General features: G+C 35.7%; 1 protein-coding gene across 1 annotated transcript in view; it reads right to left on the reverse strand.

The window, feature by feature from the left end:
* The window catches only part of crm (cramped chromatin regulator), a 350,810-nt gene that overhangs the window by 282,093 nt on the left and 43,905 nt on the right, over positions 1–24,812 (reverse strand). The window contains exon 4 of the mRNA XM_068226835.1: positions 16,782–16,985. Coding sequence (XP_068082936.1) covers positions 16,782–16,985 — 204 coding nt within the window. The remainder of the gene's footprint in view (positions 1–16,781; positions 16,986–24,812) is intronic.

Consider the following 24,812-nt stretch of genomic DNA (forward strand, 5'->3'; position numbering starts at 1 on the left):
CCATTATACAAGTGTACTTTCCAACATCGAACAGTAATGAAAATGAGGTTTAAGAGCTGTATGAGTGTCTTGATGAGCTACTAAAACTAATTGATGACAAGGAAAATCTGGTGATTATGGGAGATTTCAATGCTGTGGTTGGCTCAAAACCAGACAGAATGGGGATAGGGAGATTTGGACAGGGAAAGAGAAACAACCGAGGTGAAAGGCTACTAGATTTTTGCGAACAGTATGATATGGTACTAACTAACACCATGTTTGAAGTGCCTCTGAGAAGACGATATACCTGGAAAAGTCCCAGAGACATGCAAAGATACCAAATTGATTTCATATTAGTTAAAGCTAGGTATAGAAATCAAATCAAATCAAGCCACAGCTATCCTGGCACTGAAATGGACAGTGATCACACACTTGTGATGGCAAAATGCAATTTCAGACTCAAAAAGATAATCAGAAGGAAGAAAATCAGATGGGATTTAAACAGATTGCAAAACAAACAAATTAAACAGAAATATGCAGAGGATACGAATGCATTCATGGAATATAATAATTGTGAGATGGACTGGGAAATGATGAAACAAGGAATCTCTGAGATAGCACATAGAACTTTAGGTAATAGAAGACTAGAGCCAAGAAAACCATGGATTACTCAAGAGATATTAGACCTTATTCAGAAACGAAATCAGTATAGGAAGATAAACACAGCATTAAGCCAAGATCAGTACAGAAAAACAAAGAATCTCATTGTGACAAAATGTAGGGGGGCAAAAGAAGTATGGATGAAGGAAATTACGCAATTATAGAGAATGATATAATAGGTGGAAGAACAGATAGAGCATATGGCATGACCAAATCACTTCAATATAAACCCAAAACAAGAAGTTCAGTTATAAAGGATGAGAATGGGCAAGTACTTATCGATAGTGAAGATATCGCACAACGCTGGAAGGAATATCTTGAAGACCTGTACTGGGATGAAGAAGTAATGGCAATTCAAGACTATCTTGAACCTGAACAGATGGTAGAAGAAGACAATATAGGCCCAATAATCACATGGGAAGAATTTGACCAAGCACTAAAACAATTAAAGGACAAGAAAGCAACCGGACTGGACGACATACCAGCAGAACTTCTCAAGGGAATAGGAGGAAGAATGAAACAACAACTGTATAACATCATTGCAAAATGCTATTACAATGGTGAAATCCCTGGAGACTTTACTAAAAGTAAGACAGTTACCTTACCAAAGATAGGAAATGCTACTGACTGTTCCAACTATAGAACACTAACACTGCTATCGCACGCATCCAAAATACTGCTTAATGTAATTAAAAACAGGATTAAAAAGAAAATTGAACAATATACATCCCAGGATCAGTTTGGTTTTACAACAGGGAAGAGAACAAGAGAAGCTCTTCTAGCATTAAGAACTATTCTAGAAAGAAGACTAAGTGTTAACAGGAAAACATACATTGCATTTGTGGATATAGAGAAAGCCTTTGACAAAGTAAACTGGAAACAACTCTTTAGGAACATGAAGAATTTAGGACTGGACTGGAGGGACAGAAGACTCATTTTACTCCTGTACAAAAATCAAAGCACAACAATAGAAATCAATGGTAATGTTAAGACAGCATCCATTAGAAGGGGAGTGAGACAAGGTTGTGCGCTATCTCCATTTTGTTCAACATGTTCATTGAGGAGGCCATATCAAAACTTAAGCAGAAAACCAAAGGAATCAAAATTAACGGACAACAAATCCACTGTATAAGGTTTGCCGATGACACTGCATTAATTGCAGATTCAGAGAGGGAAATAAGTAAAATGCTACGAGTTCTAACATCAACACTACAAGAATCAAAATTGAAACTGAACACCTCGAAAACAAAAGTATTAGTTGTCAAGAAATCAACTGAGGAAATACCAATAAACATTAAGGTATGCGATGAAAAAGTACAACAAGTAAATAAATTTTGCTACTTGGGAAGCATTATCACTCAGGACAACAGGTGCACCACAGGAATCAGGAGGAGGATTGCTCTGGCTAAACAAGCCTTCAGTAACAAGAAACAGCTTTTGACAAGCAGGAACGTTAACATTAAAATTAGGAAAGAATTTGCCAAAATGTTTGTGTGGAGCATTTTGTTGTATGGTTGCGAAACATGGGTCTTAGCAAAACAGGATATAAAACGCCTGGAAGCAATGGAAATGTGGATATGGAGGATGCTGAAAATTAGTTGGACAGAGAAAAAGTCAAACAATAGGGTCCTTAAGGAAATAAACGAAACAAGGGAATTGATCAACACTGTAGAAAAGAGGAAAACCAAATTCCTTGGCCACACACTTCGACATAACACATTCCTCACGACTCTGATGGAAGGAAAAGTTCTGGGTAAGAAGGGAAGAGGAAGACCGAGGAAGAAGTATCTGGATTCCGTGATGGACAGGCTGAATTTGAAAAAATATGTTGATCTGAAACGCTCAGCAGGTGAGAGACAAATGTGGTTGCAGCGACAAGGCCTTGCCTTTAGGATATGAATGAATGAAGTGCCATTTTCACCGTCCTGATTACTAAAATATGGAATTTAAAAGTCGTCATTTGCCGTGAATAACGCTAAAATGTTCGTACATCAAACGGCAGAAAAATACAAGTCAAATGATACGAGCAATAGGAATCATAGTGGCCGTGACCGAGATAAATGTACTATTTTTAAATTGTGTAAGTCAACAGAGAGAACAATAGAACACTAAATTGAAATAAGGAGCCGTGAAGATCAAAAGAGTAGTCTCGTAAAAGAAAAAAACATATTCTGAAGCTAGAATATAAAATTTAAAGCTAAAAACTGAAGATATTACAAAAACTGGTTTTCATGCATATCATATGTATGAGATTTAAAACGAAATACGAAGGAGGAGATAAAATACAATAGGATTCACCTTGGGATTGCATGGAAGAAAAGGGGAGTTTCTTTAGGAAACGCATTTTCTGAAAATGCTAGCATTTAAAGTAAACTATCATTGAATTAGATGATCAAAAGCTACCATAAATATCTTAGAAATAACTATAGCAGATAAACTGTCACATTTTACTGTACAAAGCAAAATAATAGTACGAGAAGGCTTTGCAACTAAGAGGAAGATGTTATTAATATTGTCTTTGAATGTGTTTTTCATGCATGCACTCGACATCGACGTCATGATTTGCTAAATCAAAGATGGGATTGACGACTGATGGAATCCAGCCGACAACACCCGTGAATACGAGCTCAATTACCAAGACTAGCAGATGACTGAACCGATGTCCAAGGTAGAACATACCCGAGAAAGGATGTAGCAGTACAACAACTATCCTGGCCACAAGCAAATGCAGAATAAGTTTCACAATTTATTTTAAAATCATTTATGTTTTTCTTTCTTGTAGATAGTTGTCGACTGATGATGTTCGGAAGGAATAGGCCGTTATATCTTCGTGAAATGTTTAATAACACGTAGTTTTGATGCGAGTGATTCAATAGTGATGCATTAAGGAAGGTTATGGGTAGTCTTCCTTAAGATTTAAAATACATCCAAATGTAGGAAAGTGTACATATCTCAGTGAAGTGTTACATTAGCACTATTTCAGTTAATTCTCAATAAGCCATGCCAAAGATAGGGAGTTTTGATGAAAATGAAGTATGATACATGTTTATATCAAGTCGTAGGTTACCGTGTTTGTAAATATTGACGACTTATTGCCAAGTTTAAGCCAGTATAGGTTAAATGTGAAGATATATGGATAAGTGAGTTGCATATTGCTATGCATATGATTAGTTGTTGATCCATGAAGTATTAATTTTGAAGAGTTGAGAAGTGAATTGAGTTATGCGTTACATAAAATCAAATAAATGATACTTGCATATGTGCTGGTATAAATATATGAAGAAAATATGAGGAAAGGAATGTGAGATTATGGAATAATGTTGTCATAGAGAAAGTAGTTGTTCAATTATGATAAATATGACGATGTATAAGGAAAGATTTTCATACAAGGTCAAATAATGAATGATTAGGGAACGCAAATATGGATCAAGGTTATAGTGGATGCTAGTAATTATGTTAAATATGGAATAACCTATATTACGTATTAATGGCAATTTGGTAATAAACTTACGAGTCAATAATAGATAATAATCATCAAAAAAAATTTCAAGTAACCTATAATTAACACTCTTATGGCAATTTCAAAGAGAATTTCATATTATGTTTATGGTTTAAATTGATTTAAACTAAAACAGCAGGTCATTGATGGATATACAATCTTAGTTTCTTCATTATGACAGCCTGTTACTAGTGAGGAATTAGGAACTTCATCCATGGTATTCCTTATCAACTTGCAGTCAAATGATTGAACTTTATGAATTGGTAAGACATAATTGCAACCTGACAACAAAGCTACTGAATCTATTTAGGGCAATTTTACCTATTTCTAAGAAAAATATTTTGAATATAATTATTTATGATTAATAATTTTTTTAATATTATGGTAGGTAGCCATTGGAAGCTACAGAAGTGAAACTAATCTTATTTTGCATATGCTTAAGCAAACATTTAATTGTGTACATCGAATATGAAAGAAGTGATAAGAATTAATCATTCTTAGTAACGCCACCAGATATTTTATTTTCTTATTATTATGAGATTTTAAAACTTTCAAACATGTTAATCAAGTAATTTATTTTTATCGACATATTGAACTCTTGAATGTTTAATTTTTCAACAAGAAACCTAGAAGATGTGAGAAGCAATTTATGTTAGGACAAGATAATTTTCATTTAATTAAATCAAATCCATGCAGATTTATAGGAGTTGAATTATATTTATTCGTGAAATCAAGAGCTTGGAAAAGCTGACAGTTATATTTTTTCATTTGAAGGCTATGAGGATCAAGAAGAAAAAAATGAATTTAAACCAATGTTTTCAAAGAAATATTATTGTAAATAATGAAGAATGTTTGAATCTAAGATTTAACTTATCCAACATATCGCCGTTGCCGGGACAAAACCTCCTATGTAATAACATTTTTTGAGATATACTGACCCGCAACACATACATTATGAAGAGCGAGAATGCCTTGATAATATTCACACAATATTGTACCTTAGATGACAGAACCTTACGGGACAGAGTTCTAAGCTAAAATATTTCGCATAGGAGGTTTTGTCCCGGCAGCGACGATATACTATACCATTTTGAATAAATAATAGTTATTAAATTGTAATCCATTATTATTATTTATAGATTATAATATTAGTATATAAAATGATATCATAGTTGATAAGAAGCTGCTGATTCTGCAGTTGATTTTAAGCTCAAATGTCCATAAAACTTGCCAAACGTAAATGGAAGAAAGGTAGTGAATAACTCTCAGACAAATCACGTAAAAATTTTTATACTTAACATAATCCCTGAGACGTTCACCGACACTAGTTGCGGATTTTCTTGAACGCCATGAAATACGGACTCGCAATGGCGCAAGAAAAATTTGGCGCCCAACGCTGGAGCAAGACTGAGAGAAGAGAAAGGGTGACCAAGAAAAATTTGATGCCCAACGGTGTGGCAAGAATGAGAGAAAAGGAGAATGACTAATAAAAACTTAATGCCCAACTTTGAAGCAAGACTGAGAGAAAAGGAGGGTGGCTAAAATTTTGATACTCATAATTTAAGGCAAGAAAATAAAAGGATAATAGAAGAACAGGAATTATTTCACGCTACAAAATGGAATGAAGAGAAAAAGCAGAGCGAACCAAGAATTAAGAAAGAATTCATACAGATGCATACAGAAACAAAAAGAAGAGATAGATGATGATGATGATGATGATGATGATCATAATAATAATAATAATAATAATAATAATAATAATAATAATAATAATAATAATAATAATAATAATAATAATAATAATAATAAAAGTTGCCATAATAATTATGAATAACTGATAGGCTAAGATAGTTAATAGTAATAATTTATATTATAATATATAACCTATACTAATATTATAAAGAGGAAAAATTTGTTTGTTTGTAACGAATAGACTCAAAAAAACTACTGAACCGATTTTAAAAATTACTTCACCTATAAAAAGCTACATTGCCAGTGAGTAACATGGGCTGTATTTTATTTTCAAAACAATTCAAGGTGGGGGGGCACAGAGGAGAGATATAAAAATAATAGGCTAATATGGGCAAAATATTGAATTTGTCGTATAAGGACGAGACAAAGCTCAATTTAATCCTCTTGATGCAAAGAACAAAACTCGGCAAGCCCTATGAGCCCGAAAATCATGTTTTAAGGCCCTAAAACCAACCGTTATGGAGATATTGGCACCGCACTACCCCTGCTCTAGGAATCGGATAAAAGAAATGAACTGCCGTAACCATGGCAATGTCAGCTCCAGGTTTCTAGAGCAGCACATACGTTTGGGCAACATAGCTGCCAACCAAAATTGGTACACATAAGACTTACTATCTGTAAAAAATATACTGTTGTGTAAGCCACTCAAAGGACTCTTTTGGGCGGGGATGGGAAGGGGGTGAAGTATAAAAATCTTATCTTACTATATATAAAAATGGATGTATGTGTGTGTGTAAATGACACATCTCCTCCTAAACCACTGGAGCAATTTCAACCAAACTTGGTACACGTATTACTTGATGAGCACTGTGAGGGTAAGCCATCCCTAGCGCCCTTAAGAGAGGAGGGTCAGGGGGGTTAGTTATAAAAATAATCGAGAATTGTGTCGAATTCATAGTTTTCGGGATCGCTGAGTTGAAAACTAATACTCCAGAATTTTTTAAAGTCCAAGTTCAGCCCCCTTTTAGGTGGGGAGCAAAGAGGGGTGAGATATAGAAATAATTAAAAACAGTTTCAAATCCATAGATTTCAGGGTCTCTGGGATGAATAGTAAAACTCTGGATTTTTAACAGGTACACTTATCAATTAGTATCAGGAGACAAACCGCGTGGAGCAGAGGGCGAGGGGGGTGGTATAAAAATATTCTAGAATAGTATCAAATCCATAGTTTTCGTGGTCGCTAAAATGAATAGTGACACTCCGAATTTTTTTAAAGTTCATGTTCAGCCCCATTTGGGGTGAAGGTGAGTGAGGTATAAAAATAATCGAAAACAGTGTTGAATCTACAGTTTTCGGGGTCACTGAGATGAATGGTGACAATCCAGATTTATTATCTCTTAGGGGTGGGGGTCGAGAGGGGGACAGTCTCATTGACAGTTGAAATCCTGTACATCGTATCTATAGCATCTATAGTGCGATGGCTAAATACATTTGGTTATCACTATTAATTTTTGACAGGATCAAATACTTCCCAGTCGATTCAAAGTTTTACTTGAATATTAAATAATCTAAAACTTGAAATGAAACACATCTAAATAATTCTAAAACTAGATAATAGATCATAACATATCAATCTGCAAGTCAAAAGGAAATTCTATAAAAATTCACTTCACACATAACTAACTGGTAATGCAAATCTTAAAGGTAAATATTCAGAAACTATCCGGGCAATGCCGGGTACTACAGCTAGTGTTAGATATATAAGAAAAGATATAGATGTGGTCAGTAGAAAGGAATAGAAATTTAAGTGGTACTAAGAATGATTAATTTTCATAAATGACCAGGATAATATGATAGTCGTTTTTGTTCGGGGGGGGGGGGGGGGGAGTCAGATCGTCAATCCCAAATGGATTGAAATATTGAGAAATATACTGAGATTGTAGTTCATATACGGTGTATATATATATATATAGGAACTTTGAAAGAATTTAATAATACAAGTATAGAAATGCCTAACATAAGTCAATTACGTTCACAATTTGAGTATCAAAAAGAACAGGAAGAGAGATTACAGGAGAAGGATGAAATAGAGAAAATAACTGAGGAATTAGAGAAGGCAAAAGAAGAACAGAAAGGAATAATAGAAATATTTTAAAAAATGAGCAGAGAACAAGAAGAAAAACAACAGGGTTACATGGGAACAGCCTTCCTGAAATTTAACTACACCCAAGAAAATATAAACTATCCTCTGAATCAGTGAAGTACTCTGCCGCATCTTGAGGTGTATCCCATTCTTACTTAATTTCAGAACCGGGTAGGCCTATATAAACTTAGAAATTAAGCGATCGTTAATTCAGCCTTTATTTCTAATGAGCTAACAACTGCCATCTTCCACGTTATTTACTCATTTAATACGAAAGCATGTTATCCTTTTTTATTCTGAATTTATTTTTTAGAGAACAGCAGTCGACGGGCATTACTAATCGACTCAGACATCACCTTTGAATGTCGAGGAAAGAACTCACAAGTGTACATAGCGAGAAAACGTTACCGTACCGAAGATGACCGATCGAATTTTGTGGTAAATGTTCGAGATTTCTTATTCAAACAGTGTCACCTAAACTAACTTAACTGTACTATATGTATAATGAAAGCATATTCCAAGCACCAGTAAAGAAATTATAACATTCTCACTATAAATTTACATGGGAATAGCATCTCCAAAATATAACCAGACATGAGAAAATATAAACTAATCTCGGAAATCAGTGATGCATTCTGCCATATCTTGAGGCGTACCGTGTTCGTATTTCATTTCAGTGTAGAGTATTAAAATTAAGCGATCGTTTACTTAGCCTTTATTTCTAACTAGTTAACAACTGCTATCAACCATGTTATTTATGTATTTGTTACGAAAACATGTTCTCTTTCATTTCTCATTTTCTTTACGGAACAGCAGTTGACGTTTATTACTAATCGACTCTAACATCACTTTCGAATGTCGGAGAGATCGCAAGTGCACATAGCGAGAAAACGATACCGAATGTCGCATTTTGTGGCAAACGCTTCAGTTTACTTATTCAAACAGTGTCACCTAACCTAACTTAACCACTTATGTAGGCTGAACATGAAAATATATATCAAGCGCCAGTAAGGAAATCATAACCCACTCCCTATAAATTTACATGATAGTAATCTTTCCGAAATTTAACCAGACGTGAGAAAATATAAAACTAACCTCTGAAATCAATGATGCCCTCTGTCATATCTTGAGGTGTATCCCATTCTTACTTAATTGCAGTATTTAGCATTAAAATTAAGCAATCGTTTACTTCAGCTTTTATTTTTAAGGATTAACAACTGCTATCAGAGACGTTATTTACGCATTTATTACGGACAAACGTTCTTCTCTTTCATTTCCATTTTTTGTTACGGAACTCCGACATCGCCTTCGAATGTCGATAAGAGAGCTCGCTAGTGGACATAGCGAGGAAACTATACCGAAGATAATCGATCAAATGCAATATAATCACGGGGTGCATAAATGTCGGTAATGGAAAAAATCGCGCACTCTTAATCGCTCGTAATAACGGATGTGTCAGTGATAGGGCTCTCGCTGTAACCGAAGGATAATACACAGTTCAATTTAGGAATGTTCAAGGGACAGGCAAAAACTGTCGTTATGACGGGTTCTCGTTATATGCCATACTTGTTATAGTGGACTTCTACTGTATAAAGTATTTTTTAATGCTTTAACAAAAGATAGGCTGATTCAACTCATTCCCATGTTTTTTTTGTTTATTTTGTCCCCCAGATGATTTGAGATAGGGTATAGTGTTCATAATCAAAACAAAAATTGTACATTAAGGCACTTGCATGCTGACGATCAACAGATCTACTATCGTTCCAAAACTTCTGACATCAATCAAGCAATAGATTATGAACTCTGACTTTAAAAATATCTGTGTATATGACCATGAAAACTATATTTTAATTCATTTGAATTAATCCATCAAAACCTAAAAATATTGTCATGCAGAGAAAATAAATCAGTGCGGAGAAGAACAAGAACAAACCTCCACTCCCTTCATCTGGTCAAATTACTTCATTTGAAAACTGGGAGAGCACATTACCATTGTCAGTAGAAAATTGTACGCCCCTCTCCACCTACTAAAGTTCATCAAAATATGTTGCCACTAAACATGAAAATTAGACTTATAGATACTCTTATCCTCCCAATATTTTCCTACCATGATGTAATACTAATTGATGCCACAAGAAAAAAACTAAATTGATTATGACCAGCTATGAACTCTTGTACAGTGAAACCTCGTTAAGACGTTTCTGCATGGAACAAGGAGAAAGAACGTGTTAAGTGAGAAAACGTATTAATAAATATACGAATATTCACCACAGTGAAGTCCGACTTAGAACAGCTGGGGATTTCAGAACAAACCATACAGCATCGTGTATTATTCCGGCGGTTAATCTTTCAAGGTATCTTTCCAGAGTCTCTCACCAGCAGACAGAGTACAGGCACCACCCGACCGAAGTGGACCAAGGAAAGGAAACAAGCACACAGCCAGAAGATGAAAGCTTTCTGGGCAAAGGAAAAACAGAATTTCCATACAAGGAGTCGAAACGAGCCCCGTGGTCCTCAGTAGGCCCAAACGACAAGAAGAAGAAGAAGAAATATATGAATAAAAACTATCCAACAGAGATATGGAAACGATATGATATTTACAGAGATGAGGGCATTTTGCATCATGTTCCGAGGGTACAGTGAAAACTATAGGCCCATCTACCATTTCTAAACATGAGGGGAAAGTATTAAAAGGTGCAAAAAACACAAGAAAACAAATGAGGACATAATATGCAAAAGCCGCCAAGTCCACATTGACAAAATTTTCAAAAATTGAGAAAAACGTGCCTCTGCTTTACTATTTGTAGTTATCATGCGTGTATTGGACAAGTGATATGCAAGGGGTTTGGGAATAATGTGGGCAAAGAAAAATAAACGTATACCTATTATTTTCGATGTAAATGTGAATTTTATTTTGGACTTGGAGGGTTTTGGTTGGAACATGGCAGTAATCATTAATTCAAAATTCTGTCATGTAGATGAATGAGAAAAGTCTCTGCAGTCAAGTATTTTGCATTAACAATGACATATTTCAATAATAAAAAGCTTTTTAAAAACTCAAGAATAATGGTTAACTGAATGCTTGACGTGGCTTCCCAGCATGATTGCAAGTTGGATAAAGCGGCAATGACCTTGCAGAATATCTGTAACAATAATAAACATTATTGTCAGAACGGTGGTTTCATTTTATAGCTTTGACTCAAAATAGTACTAACGTAGAGTATAAAATGTCATAGCTAAACATCTAAACATACATACATACCTTATCTTTTTTTCTCTCTCACGTTTCTGGTTGCTAGGATACACTTTTAGCTTCCAACCTCTCCTGGATCACATAGAGTTATTTTAACAGAACCATCTTCCATGTTATTAATATATTTTGTGATAATTTAAACAAATTTATGTGATCTTACGACCTGACAAACAGCTCTAAAATGAAACCTATGCAGAGTAGACATGAACCATGTCATGTGAGATGGATGAGCAGTTTCATTGGCTCCTGTGAACTTATTACAAGTGATGAAAATCATTTTTCGTCCATATTGAAAGTTTCATAAACTGTATATAGGATAATATCTTTTGTTTATTTCCACCTATTCAATACATTACAAGAAGTTGGCATTTACTTTAAAACATTATTCAGATGAGACATGTTTCGCCTCTCACTGTGAGGCATCTTCAGTCATTATGAAAAACCTTATTATTTTACCAGGCATCTGGTTAAAGATATTCAAAAATGTGTTTGATGATTATAAGAGAGGTAAGATTTACGTTAGTTATAAACATGTTCATGAAGTAACTAAAAATCAAATATCAAATATGTTTTTATCAATATATTTGATTTTTAGTTACTTCATGAACATGTTTATAACTAACGTAAATCTTACCTCTCTTATAATCATCAAACACATTTTTGAATATCTTTAACCAGATGCCTGGTAAAATAATAAGGTTTTTCATAATGACTGAAGATGCCTCACAGTGAGAGGCGAAACATGTCTCATCTGAATAATGTTTTAAAGTAAATGCCAACTTCTTGTAATGTATTGAATAGGTGGAAATAAACAAAAGATATTATCCTATATACAGTTCCTGTGAACTTGGCGGTTCTTGTTTGCCAAGACCCGATGGACTTGGCGGTTATTGCTTGAAATTGCAAATTTCTACATGCATTTGTAACACGAAATGGTGAGTTTTGCTTATGAGTAATAGACTATAATCAAAGAATTCTTCATTGTGTACATAATGGCGTATACAGCTCAAAAATGACAGAAATTGGACTTGGCGGGTTTTGCATATTATGTCCTCAAATATGAAAACCTTTTCTGCTGGGGATTATAAAATAACAAGTAACAGTACACTGAAAGATGTGATAAAAACCAGACAACAAATATGAAAACATTTGCACGGGAGCCAACAAAAATATTGAAATATTATTGCAGATCACACTCTTTCTAAAACAAATGTTAGTAGAAGCCTTTTACTTCAGAGCAGTGGGCTATTATACATTCTTTTCTGGTCACACTCTCAGATGATGAACTGGAGGTTACACTCGATCATGTGCAACTGCGAAGAATGACTTTGGCTGTCATTTTGAATCAAACAAAACTTCGATCGACTCTCGAAACTCGCGACCTCTACACGCTTGTGCCAGTCCACTTTCTGACAGATTTTAATTTTGTCTTAATTTTCAAGGATTTTTACATTTTCCGTATCCATAACTACGCTATCACAAGACAATTTCACACGATTAGGTTCCTAATCCAGATATAGGCTACTGCATCATGCGACAAATATTAGCTACACTTCACTGTACCACTCAACACAAAATACCTTTCTACCTTCTGAATGGAATTCAAAATACAAGCACAAACAGGCTCACTCTGCTTTTCAGCAATCTTGCTCCAGGAAATCTAAAAGTAACTTCTCCGTCCCTACTGAGGAAGAGAACATGCTATATTCAAGGACAACATCTACCCCTCTCTTCCCTCTAACCAACCTGTATTTCTCAAAGAATGAAGTAAAGGAGAGCCTTCTGAAAACAAGACCTCATGCCGCAACCGGGCCGGACCGAGTGCCAGCAAGAATTCTCAAGAATTGTGCAGTCGCCTTGGCGCCTTCGCTTTGCGCTCTCTTCAACTATTCCATTAATACCGGGTCTGTACCTTTGGAGTGGAAAGAAGCCAACGTAGTGCCAGTTTTCAAAGATGGAGATAAGGAAAACGTAGATGATTACCGCCCAGTTTCTATAACATCAGGGGTCTGTAAATGTATGGAACGTCTAGTTGCTAAATGTATGTTGGATTTTCTCAAGGAGAGAAACCTGCTGAATTCAAACCAGCACGGCTTCATTCCGGGAAAATCCTGCACAACACTTCTAACAAAAGTCATTGATGACTGGCAGTTCCCTTTGGAGCAGACTGATGTCTCACAAATAGACTGTGTGACTCTGGACTGGAGCAAAGCTTTTGACCAGGTGTCACATCAAAGACTTCTGTTAAAACTTAGCAACTACGGCATTCAGGGTAAACTGCTGTCATGGTTGAGGTCATTTCTGGTGGGTCGAACGCAATGTGTTGTGTACGGAGGAGCCAAATCAGACCAAACCACAATTACTTCTGGAGTAATTCAGGGCAGTGTGATAGGGCCCCTCCTGTACACGATTTATGCTCTCGACTTACCGGATTGTGTAAATTCGACCATAGCGCAGTATGCCGATGACACAGTCATTTACAGAGCCATGAAAAACAGTGATGATATTGTACAATTCCAATCGGATCTGGATAGTATAGATCTGTGGTGTGAGGTAAATAGATTGTATATAAATATTAAGAAGTGTAAATATATAAGACTAAGCAGAGCTAAACAACCACTCCAGAACCAACCTACTCTATGTTGAATCCAACTGCCGACTTCTAACTCCATCAGACTGCTCGGTATTCACATTACGGACAATCTGAAATGGAATAAACACGTGGAGGAAGTGAGGTGTAAGGCATACCGGGCGCTAGGTTTCGTCCGTAGATGTCTCTCGGGAGGAAGAAGTAAAGCCCTACGAACGGCTTATATTTCCCTTGTGCGGCCCGTACTATTATATGGCCTTCCTTCCTGGCATCCAACTACAACGGAAAATATGAGGAAACTAGAAGGTATCCAGCGACGAGCAGAACGTTTAATTAACAAACACATCCCCTTAAACACAGCCAGGTCATTGCCACCAGTGAACTCGTTATGTACACAAATAGATGTAGCCTTCCTTAGGAAATCCCTGACAGACAACACACACCTCTCCCCTTTCCACCGCCTGCAGCTCAATTACCGCTCTGTTAAAAGAGGCCAAGGAGTTACTCTTGTCCCTCCCTTCGCTAGAACAACCTCATATTTAAATGGGTTTTACTCAAGGGCTGCTCGTACGTGGAACCTTATACCATCTGATGTAAAGCTACTTCCTCTTCCTCACTTCCTCCGCGAATTAAAGAAAATGTATATGTAAATATAAACCTATATGTGATGTATATAACCTGTATAAATTAGAATTGCAAGAAGGATGGGTGCAAGTACAGGTGTATGTGGGCGAATGTGTATGCGTGCGTGTGTGTGAGTGGTTGTGAATGAGTGTGTATACAAGGGTCTGAGTGAGAGTATAAATGGCTGGGTGTTCTTACTCTAATATTTTCAGGATAAATCAAGATAATTATTATTCTAAGGGTACAGTGTTTGTAGTGTAAATATGTAAATTTAAAATTGTCTACATAAGTTTGTATGTAAATATTCAGTAGAGTTTATGTACACATGTGGAGATGGTGGCACTTCCGTGTATGTGGGGCTTGCCCTTTCACCATCTACCACCCCTAAATTGTACATGTACAATTTAATAATAATAATAATAATAATAATAATAATAATAATAATAATAATAATAATAATAATAATAATAATAATAATAATAATAATAATAATAATAATAATAATAATAATAATAATAATAATAATAATAATAATAATAATAATAATAATAATAATAATAATAATAATAATAATAATAATAATAATAATAATAATAATAATAATAATAATAATAATAATAATAATAATAATAATAATAATAATAATAATAATAATAATAATAATAATAATAATAATAATAATAATAATAATAATAATAATAATAATAATAATAATAATAATAATAATAATAATAATAATAATAATAATAATAATAATAATAATAATAATAATAATAATAATAATAATAATAATAATAATAATAATAATAATAATAATAATAATAATAATAATAATAATAATAATAATAATAATAATAATAATAATAATAATAATAATAATAATAATAATAATAATAATAATAATAATAATAATAATAATAATAATAATAATAATAATAATAATAATAACTGGCAAGCAAAACTGAACATTCCTGAGGCTAACAGCTTGCTCCCCGGAAGTGCAACGTATCCTTTGAAGTTCAGGAAGGCCTTTTGCTGAAATCACGCAACTATCACGATGGCTCTTACCCGAGTAGGAAATCACGTTCCTTTCAGAAGAGACAGCAAATACAGTAACATTTTCAGGTGTAGGAAAAATGTGATCGTACCAAGCGGTAATAACGAAAATTCGTGATGCGATAAGTGAGGTATCTTTTATACAGATTTAAAACGATGAGAATCGGACTTCGAGTTTCCGACGTGCTAAGTGGGAAAATTTGTAAATGAGGAACGCACTAACGAGGTTCACTGTATTAGATTTATCTTCTCCTTACGCTATGATGTTCATGTTACTCCTTATTATCGTCAACTTTCCTTCTAAAATTTGAAATATATAGAAACCTTCACATAGCAGTATTGATCTTTTGAATATTATTCATCTTCACAACTGAAATGAAATTTCATATGGCTTTTAGTGCCAAGAGTGTCCGAGGAAATGTTTGGCTTGCCAGGTGGAGTTTTGATTTAACGCCCGTAGTAGATCTGCATGTCGTGATGAGGATGAAATGATGATGAAGACAACACACACACCCAGCCCCCAAGCCAGTGAAATTAACCAATAATGGTTAAAAATCTAACTCAGCCGGGAATCAAAGCCGGGACCCCTGTAACCAAAGGCCAGCACGCTAACCATTTAGCCATGGAGCCGGACTATCTTCAAATCAAAAAATCAAAATCACTTTATTTGCAAATGAGGTGTCTACCTCGGTGGCAAATGGTACACTAAAATACATTATTGTCAAGCACTAAATTTTAAATTAACAACTGAATTTGCGATATTCTTTTCATCAACATAACACATGCTCTAGCAGCACCCTTGCTATCGCTCTCAGCAGGTCAGCAGCTAATACCCATTCTTTTGTTGCAAATGGGGCTAGAATATGGAACTCTCTCCAACATACCATCAGAGCCATAAATAGCTTAAATTCCTTTTAAGTCATTTTGCCATAAGCATCTCCTCGATGAGTGTCACCAGGTTGAGTAAATCTTGAGGAATTAATGTGTGTGCAAATGTATGTTTATTCAGCTTATGTTACATTATTTTGTGTGCACAACAATACCACAAAAAGCACTCGTAAGTTCATGGTTTGATGATTCACCTTGTATACACTTAAGATACTCTATGATGTTAATCCCTCCCTAATTTTACTGATAAGTACCACAATCATGGCAAAGATCACCACCATATGAAAACATTTAAACAAGACAATTTCAAATCCTTACAATGAAATGAATATACAGAGAAGATACAGAGAGGAAGTTAAAACACACATAAGAAATTATCTAATGTAATTTATTTTACCTTCTAACTGATTTAGCTTCCTAAGTGCTCGACAGATGGGTGTCTTGATGCGCAAGGTTTTGCCTCTAATGCGAATCTGAGTTGAGCCCTTGTAGATGAGTTCATTCAACTTCAAGCATGTTTTCTCTGACACACAGCCAAGTTTTTTTCGAAGCTCACCATAGTTGATTAAAGCATACAGTTCTTGAGTCGCTTTCTTTGTGTCTGAAATGAATACACATATAATTAATGAGAGCAAGTACTATGTTCAGAGTGATTATATGTTCAGCTATGTGCCATAAAGGGTAGGAAAGAAATTCAAATTACTGAGTTAAGAGTAATGCAGTTATACATTACCTATAACTAAGAAATGATTTACTATTCAAGTAAAAATCACAACAAAAAACATTTTAAATTTAAAAATTTAAATAACTGTAAATTCTATCTTTAATGTGAAGGTGCTTGATGCCTTAATTTATGTATTAAACTGATATACAGGTATACTATTGATATCTTATTTTAAAGCCTTTTTATTTAACTTGTCAAAAATATAGAAATATTTGCAAACCTGCAACATACATACATGAAGAAATTTTTTCTTATGGTGAACTATGTGTAAAGCGAAGAGATAGGATAGATGGAAGTATTAGCTTTACTATATGTCTATTAGAAATGTACATTTCGCAACCATCTCCAGCTTTGGCTGAAGCTAAAATAAACCTGATGTTCATCAATAACAAAAAAAAAACAAAAAAAAATCATGGAGCTGTTACAGGTGAGTAAATATAATTATTTTGAAGATATATTACTATTGATCAAAATAAGATAAGTCCATGGTGTGAGTCCTGGAAGGGATTTTGATCTTTGGTCTAAGTAGTATAAGTCAGAACTAAACTATATGTACAGTATTTCATTTGGTCCTAACGGTACAAGTAAACATGTTAATATACCTACTTATAGCTAGGGCAGAAGAGTACAAGTCATTTTCTAACTTAAACATGTTTTCCCTGGCAGCCTAGATATCATCTTTTTCCTTTTTCTTTATTTTATTTTATGCCCACACTCGAGTACTCTCAGATGCAACTCACAGCTGCGCGCCCCTAGCCACACGGCAATTATATCGCAAGTTAATTTTGCAATGGTTCCACGAATTGAAGCCTTCAAAGAATTCCCAAGAATTCTCTATTTTTATTGTAGCTTCCTAGTTATGATCAGGTAGTTGCTATTGTTAACAGACTTACCATTATCTCTGCAACTGTCAATGAGTGCAGGATTGGCGTGGCCTTGACCATCCCTAGTCTACGAGCATCCACACTTGGCCACCAGAAATCTTCCCCTTCCCCCATCCCGAAGTCGTCAACCTTGGAATGTGAACCTTTCATCTCTCAGTGTGTTTAAAATGTCAAAGTATGGTGCATATAGTAGTTTAACACTTGCAAAAAAAACAGCTGAAGTGCTAATAATATTTAATATTAAAACACAATGTGCACATACGATTTTAAAAATACAGAAATTCACTGAAAATACAAGGTTTCATCTTTAGCATAATGAGAAAGTGTTTTTTTGTGTGCAGTCGAACAGGTGGTATAGTGAACAATGTGGGCCACAGATTTCACAAATACAGTCACTGGATACCTAGTGCAAACCTTTCTTATTACAAACATGGTGATGAAAGCTGTGAATTGCTCCTCTCGTATAGAGGTGACGAGGTTCAAAATTGGCTGGATTCCATTCATCATTGTTCACGGCGGGAGTATTAAAGAATTCTGGGTCTATTTCTGCAGTTTTCTGGAGTCGTTCAACCAGGAACCTTTTGATTGGTGTCAGATTATAAGTTGTCATCTAGTCTTCTATAAAGGAAGATGTTCCTGCTAGCTGGTATACAAGTCGATTTGGTGAAAATTTTGAAATGCAGAGTGTTCTTTTTATGTATCTGGCTTTAGTTCTGTCCAATGTTTTCAGATTTCTGTATGAAAGGTACAGCCATGTTATCTTAATTGCATACAATGCTACCGGTGCAACTTTCAGCTTGAATAATGGCATTGGTGTTCTTAGTGAAAGGGATTTGAGATTGCGAATCTCCATTGCAGCCTTTAGCACAGCCACTGTTCTATCTTTACTGTGCCTTGTGAAAGTGAATCCAATGACTTGTAGAGTCACCCCCAAATTGAAAGATTTGAATATTTCAATTGTTTCGTTTCCGCAGGTAAATACAGTATATCCGTTGATGACAGTGCTAAACTGATCTGTTAGATGCTAGTCGAATGTTAAGCAAAGCTTGGAAGCAGATCATGGAGCAAACAAGTGCAAACTGTTTTCATAAAGCAGGTTTCAAAAATAAAGAAACCAACACAGAAATTATTCCAGAAGATCTAGAAATGCACGTGGAACCTGAGCGATGGCAAGAAGTAATGACTGATGTCAGTTATGACATGTATTTAACTGTTGATACTGAAGTTGCAGTATGTGGAGATCTGACAGAAGACAAGATTCTGCAAGAAATGCTACAAAATTCCAATCCATCCGATAATGAAGAGAACATTCGCGACATCATAGAAGAGCCTGCATCGATCATGTCTGAAGCTTTCAAAACTGCAGGAAGTTTAAAAAGATTTGTTGAAGCTCAGTCAAATGTTTATGACATTAAATTGAAGATTTTGTCTATTGTATAAAATTAAACAAACCCAAACAAACAAAAATCATTTACTTGTTTAAGTGAGCAATGGAATTAGTGTATTGTTACATGTGCTAAATTGTGTGTAAATACTGTTGTTTTACTAGTATTTATACAGTATGCTGTAGTTTTGTGCAAAAACTATCATCTATAGTACAGGACAAGACAGCTGTTAAGGTATGGTAGAATGCATAACACTGTAATAATTATTCATTACAATGAATTTATTTTATGTATTTATACAACATTATTGTTAGAATAGTCATTCTTGGTCAATTCGAAGTTTGGATAATTCTAATTTTTTCTGACAGTGGTGGTGGTGGTGGTGGTGGTGGTGGTGGCTGGCGGCGGCTATTAAGACAAAGTACAACTTGGCAACCATCCTCTATTAACACTAATCAGAGGCAAAAAACTGACGGACTCCGACACTTCAAAAAATGAAGATAACGACCATAGAAACACAAGGGCCACTAAAGGGCATGAAAATGAAAGATTCCCAAGGCCCCAACACCTAATACCATCGGAGTAAGAAAAGAACAAGAGTTTACCAAGGGAGGTCAGATCAGATAGATAAAAGTGAGGAGCCTGGTACAAGTAAGTGGAAGCAATGCCAGGACTTAGCTAAGGGCCCCGTGGTCACCAGCCCATGCTCCCAAGTTAAGAGCCCCTAGGGTGAATGAAGTTAATACGAAGGTAGTTGGCAATGAGGTCCCTATTATTAGCTTAATGAAGAAGTGCAGACTTCAGCGGTATGGACACGTTATAAGAATGAATAGCGAAAGACCTGACTGAAAATGTTGTGATCTTACTGTCCAAGGAAAAAAAGACCAAGAGAAAGGCCAAGAAAATGCTGGACCGAGACAGTAATATGAGATATGGTGGTGAGAGGTCACATATGGGAAGATGTCCTGGAACAGGATATATGAACACAGAAGGAGACTGCAAATGCTTCTACACCGCACTTGGGAAGCTGGGGTTGGATGATTATTATTATTATTATTATTATTATTATTATTATTACTACTACTACTAAACACACGCAAGTATGCGTTATTGCCCTATAAGGTCAATTTGAGATTGAGCTAATCTGACAATTGAGAGGAAAGTTACAATGGAAGTACAGTACAGTCCCAAGAACCCAAACTCTCAGCAACACTACATTCCATAAAACTTGACATCTGCAGGAGAGTCTTTTTTTTTTTTTTAAATATAGGATAAATCATGAAATTAATTGTTTTATTATTTCTTTACTTACACTGATCAGCAGTATGACTAGAGGACAGTAATCTTTGGAACATACTGTAATACAAAATAATGCTCCTAAGATATGTTACTTGTATGGGGATATTCATACCCACCCCCAGGTAGTAGCTTTTGATAGTGGAACAGTTTGTATAATTTACTCATCACTCACTGCATTCCCTTCTATTTTTTGCCAGTCATTACGTGAGGCAAACTTTCCACCAAAAAATGAAAAAAATGAAAAAATCAGTATGAATCTCACTACACTCAACCCTCGATTAACCGGAATAATGTACGGTTAAGGCTTCCAAGATAAGTAAAATCGTGATTAACCCGCAAAAAGTTAAAAATAGAATATGCATACTGAAGGTACAGTTGCAATGATAATAAATTATACTACTGTATTGTTCTTATTACTTAACTTACCAATACGTTGTAGTAAAAGTAGCACTTGGAGTAATTAATAAATAGAAAAATAAACAGCACTTTTTGTTGAAACTAATAAGGCAAAGAAAAGTATTCAGACTACCTAACTTTACTGTTTCTGAAAATAATCAGTTATGGATTTCTACTTTTGTGCCGAGAAACCCGTTTTCTTTATTTTGCTTCTCAAGTTTCTCAAAACAAGATTTTCGGTGATGAGAGCATCATCCTGGCCCTCGATGTACTCCAGGAATGGCTCAACATTTGCCAAGGCAGCCCCATGTTTATTTTGCTTGTGTGGCGCGAGCAGCTGTTTCCCCCCTCCTCATCACTTTCACTTCCTATTCCCTCCCTGCCCTTTATTTTGTCAACAATCTGTTCATCTCTCAGCTCTTCATAGCCTTGGTCTTCTAGTCACAATCGTACCGCTGACGAATATTGTCTTCGTCAAATTCCTCCCCACCTGGGACAGATTTTACGGCTTCAGTCACTGTACTAACTGTATCGGCTTCATCAAATCCGAGAAATCCGTCATCTTCAGAATTATCTTATTACTGTAACTCGTAACACTCATATCGCAGTTAAGCTGCAAAGCGGTTGATCCGATTACAGTAAATTGAGAGTTGAATGTAATAGGTTATTAATTATACAATATCTTAAGAAATGTTTTTAACCATTAATGCTGCAGTATCTGTGTGTCCAATCATTACTTCTTAACAAAATATGTTCTGCTTTAGAGAGCTTAGACACTCAAATTTGTTTGATTATTCAATATCATTACTATCCAGAGTGGGAAAGGTTTGGTCAACAACCGAGACAATACAATTGCCCAAGTTATAAAGAGCCGAAAGACATAAGAGAAGTACAGTGAAAGTTACATGGTTTAGCAGGTATAAAATGTTTAAGTTTATTCCATGGTTTAGCAGGAAGGAAATGTTTAAGGTAAGATCTTTGACCATGCCTAGCATGTTAAGCATACTTCCTATGGGCTTTGTATATGCTATTATGCTGGAGAGAAAAACGAAACAAAGAATTTTTTTTAAAGTTGTCCAGTTTCTGCATACAGCGAGTGGATCATAAAAAAATCCACGCTAATGAAAATACCTTTACGCCACTCTTGTATATGTCTTTTCATGAGAGTTTAATCCTGATGTAAAAATGGTATGTCCACGCCTCCGCCAAAGAAAGAGTTGTGATTCGCTGAGCGTGTAGTACCGACCTCCACAGGGCTGCACATTGCATACGACAACAGTGCGAAGATCTGAAATTCTGAATAAACGACTAAACCTGGATTCTGTTCACTTACTTTATTGAGCACATTCACAATGCACTGCCTATGGTCACTTCTGAGCGGTTTTCCTCTTTTGTGCTTCACTACATGCGATGGTCCTACCTCTTGCTCTATTTCCCTCACTATGATTAGTGACACTGACTGCTGCTGCAAGATGCAACACCTTATCTCCACGCTGTACAGCTTGGGACTTTCCCTCACTAAGAGAAGACTTCCTGTATTACACCACACCTTGTGCCTTCATTTCTCGTTATTCAATCACTATTTTAATAAAACAAAACCATATATATACCGGTATATATGACAACCATATCTTAATTTGATTACGTATTCTTCCAAATTCTCTAAATGTAATAAACTAAAATAAAATAAAATGAATGTGACATACTACTTTTCTTAGAGCTCACGTACAGTTAAGCGAGTGCGACGGTTGCTTCTCTAATCAACTACGTCTATGTACACATGCATAGGCACGATGCTCCGCCTATTTGTTTACCGTTACAGACACCGTTTGACAACAGCACTCTTCAATTGTCACGTGTATGTCTGCAATGGTAGAAGAGGTAGATGCTTACAAAGGTAGCAGTGCTGCTTCGAGCCAGCAGCCATGGACACCCCACCATTTTCCTCACTACGGGCGTTGTTTATCAGCTGTCTGCATGTCCTTCACTTAGTTAAAACCTGTTTATATCAATCAATCAATCAATCAATCAATAACTACCGATCTGCATTTAGGGCAGTCGCCCATGTGGCAGATTCCCTATCTGTTGTTTTCCTAGCCTTTTCTTTACTGACTGCAAAGACTCCCCCTCCTATAAACAAATATTTGCCCCAATTTGTCCTCTTGAATTCTGACTTTATCCTCATACTGTGATCTTTCCCACTTTTAAAGGCACCAGTCAACTTATTCGTCTACTGATGTCATTCCACGCTCTCTCTCCACTAACAGCTCGGAACATACCACAATAATGAGCAAGGTTCCCTATGAGAATCAACGTCTATATCACATACCACTTAGTCAAGCAGTCATCTCCTATCTCCCAAGTCTTCCCAACCCAAATTTTGCAACATTTTTGTAACACTACTCTTCTGTCGGAAATCACCCAGAACAAATCGAGATGCTTTTCTTTGGATTTTTTCCAGTTCTTGAATCAAGTAATCCTGGTGAGGGTCCCATACACTAGAACCATACTCTCCTTTACATCCTTATTACAACCCCTCAATACCCTCATAACCATGTGCAGAGATCTGTACCCTTTATTAACAATCATATTTATGTGATTACCCCAACGAAGATCTTTCCTTATATTAACACCTAGATACTTACAATGATCCCCAAAACGAACTTTCATCCCATGAACGCACTAATTAAAACTGAGAGGACTTTACCTATTTGTGAAACTCACAACCTGACTTTTAACTCTGTTTATCACCATACTGTCCATCTCACAACATTATCACGGTCATTTTGCAGTTGCTCACAATCTTGTAACTTATTTATTACTCTGTACAGAATAACATGATCTGCAAACAGCTTTATCTCTGATTCCACTTCTTTACACATATCATTGATATACAGGGTTATTCACCTAAGTTGTTACACGGATATAATGTCTAAACCATTAGAGATATCAGTATTCTGTTTTCATGCTCGTAAATGATACCCAGGGGCTTGTAAAATAATGTGCTACTTATTCTCATAGGGTGACTAATAACCGAGATATTGATACTAACTCCATATTTTTAAATTGAACAACACAAATACATACAGCTGGCCTCGATAGCTGCAGTCGCTTAAGTGCGGCCAGTATCCAGTATTCGGGAGATAGTAGGTTCGAACCCCACTGTCGGCAGCCCTGAAAATGGTTTTCCGTGGTTTCCCATTTCACACCAGGCAAATGCTGGGGCTGTACCTTAATTAAGGCCATGGCCGCTTCCTTCCCACTCCTAGCCCTTCCTTGTCCCATCGTCGCCATAAGACCTATCTGTGTCGGTGCGACGTAAAGCAACTAGCAAAAAAAAAAAAAAAAAAAAAGTCCAACTGCATACAAGTTCTAATATGTAAGTATTTTCAAAATCGTACAGTTACTTTTTTGAGACATCAATGCATTTGTGCTTTTGCGTGCTGCATCAGACAGCTTGCAGTCGGCCAAGGGCGTATTTGCATGCAAGTTGTTCCCTGAAATTGATTTCAGCCACAGAACGGATACCAGGCATGTATTGTAAACTACTGTACACGTAATGTGATGTACCGTCACATACCCTGGGTGTGCAAAGTTATTGTATGACTGGCGAACCCACAACAGGGAAGGGAGATTAAAGTTTCTTTTATTTTGTTTTGAAATCCATGTGTAAAAGTTTGCGCTCAGTTTGGCGTTTTCCCGACGGATGGGAATGGGAAGGATTTGGAAAGAACGTCGGC

Source organism: Anabrus simplex, chromosome 3 (assembly GCF_040414725.1).
Source record: "Anabrus simplex isolate iqAnaSimp1 chromosome 3, ASM4041472v1, whole genome shotgun sequence".
Taxonomy (NCBI): Eukaryota; Metazoa; Arthropoda; class Insecta; order Orthoptera; family Tettigoniidae; genus Anabrus; species Anabrus simplex.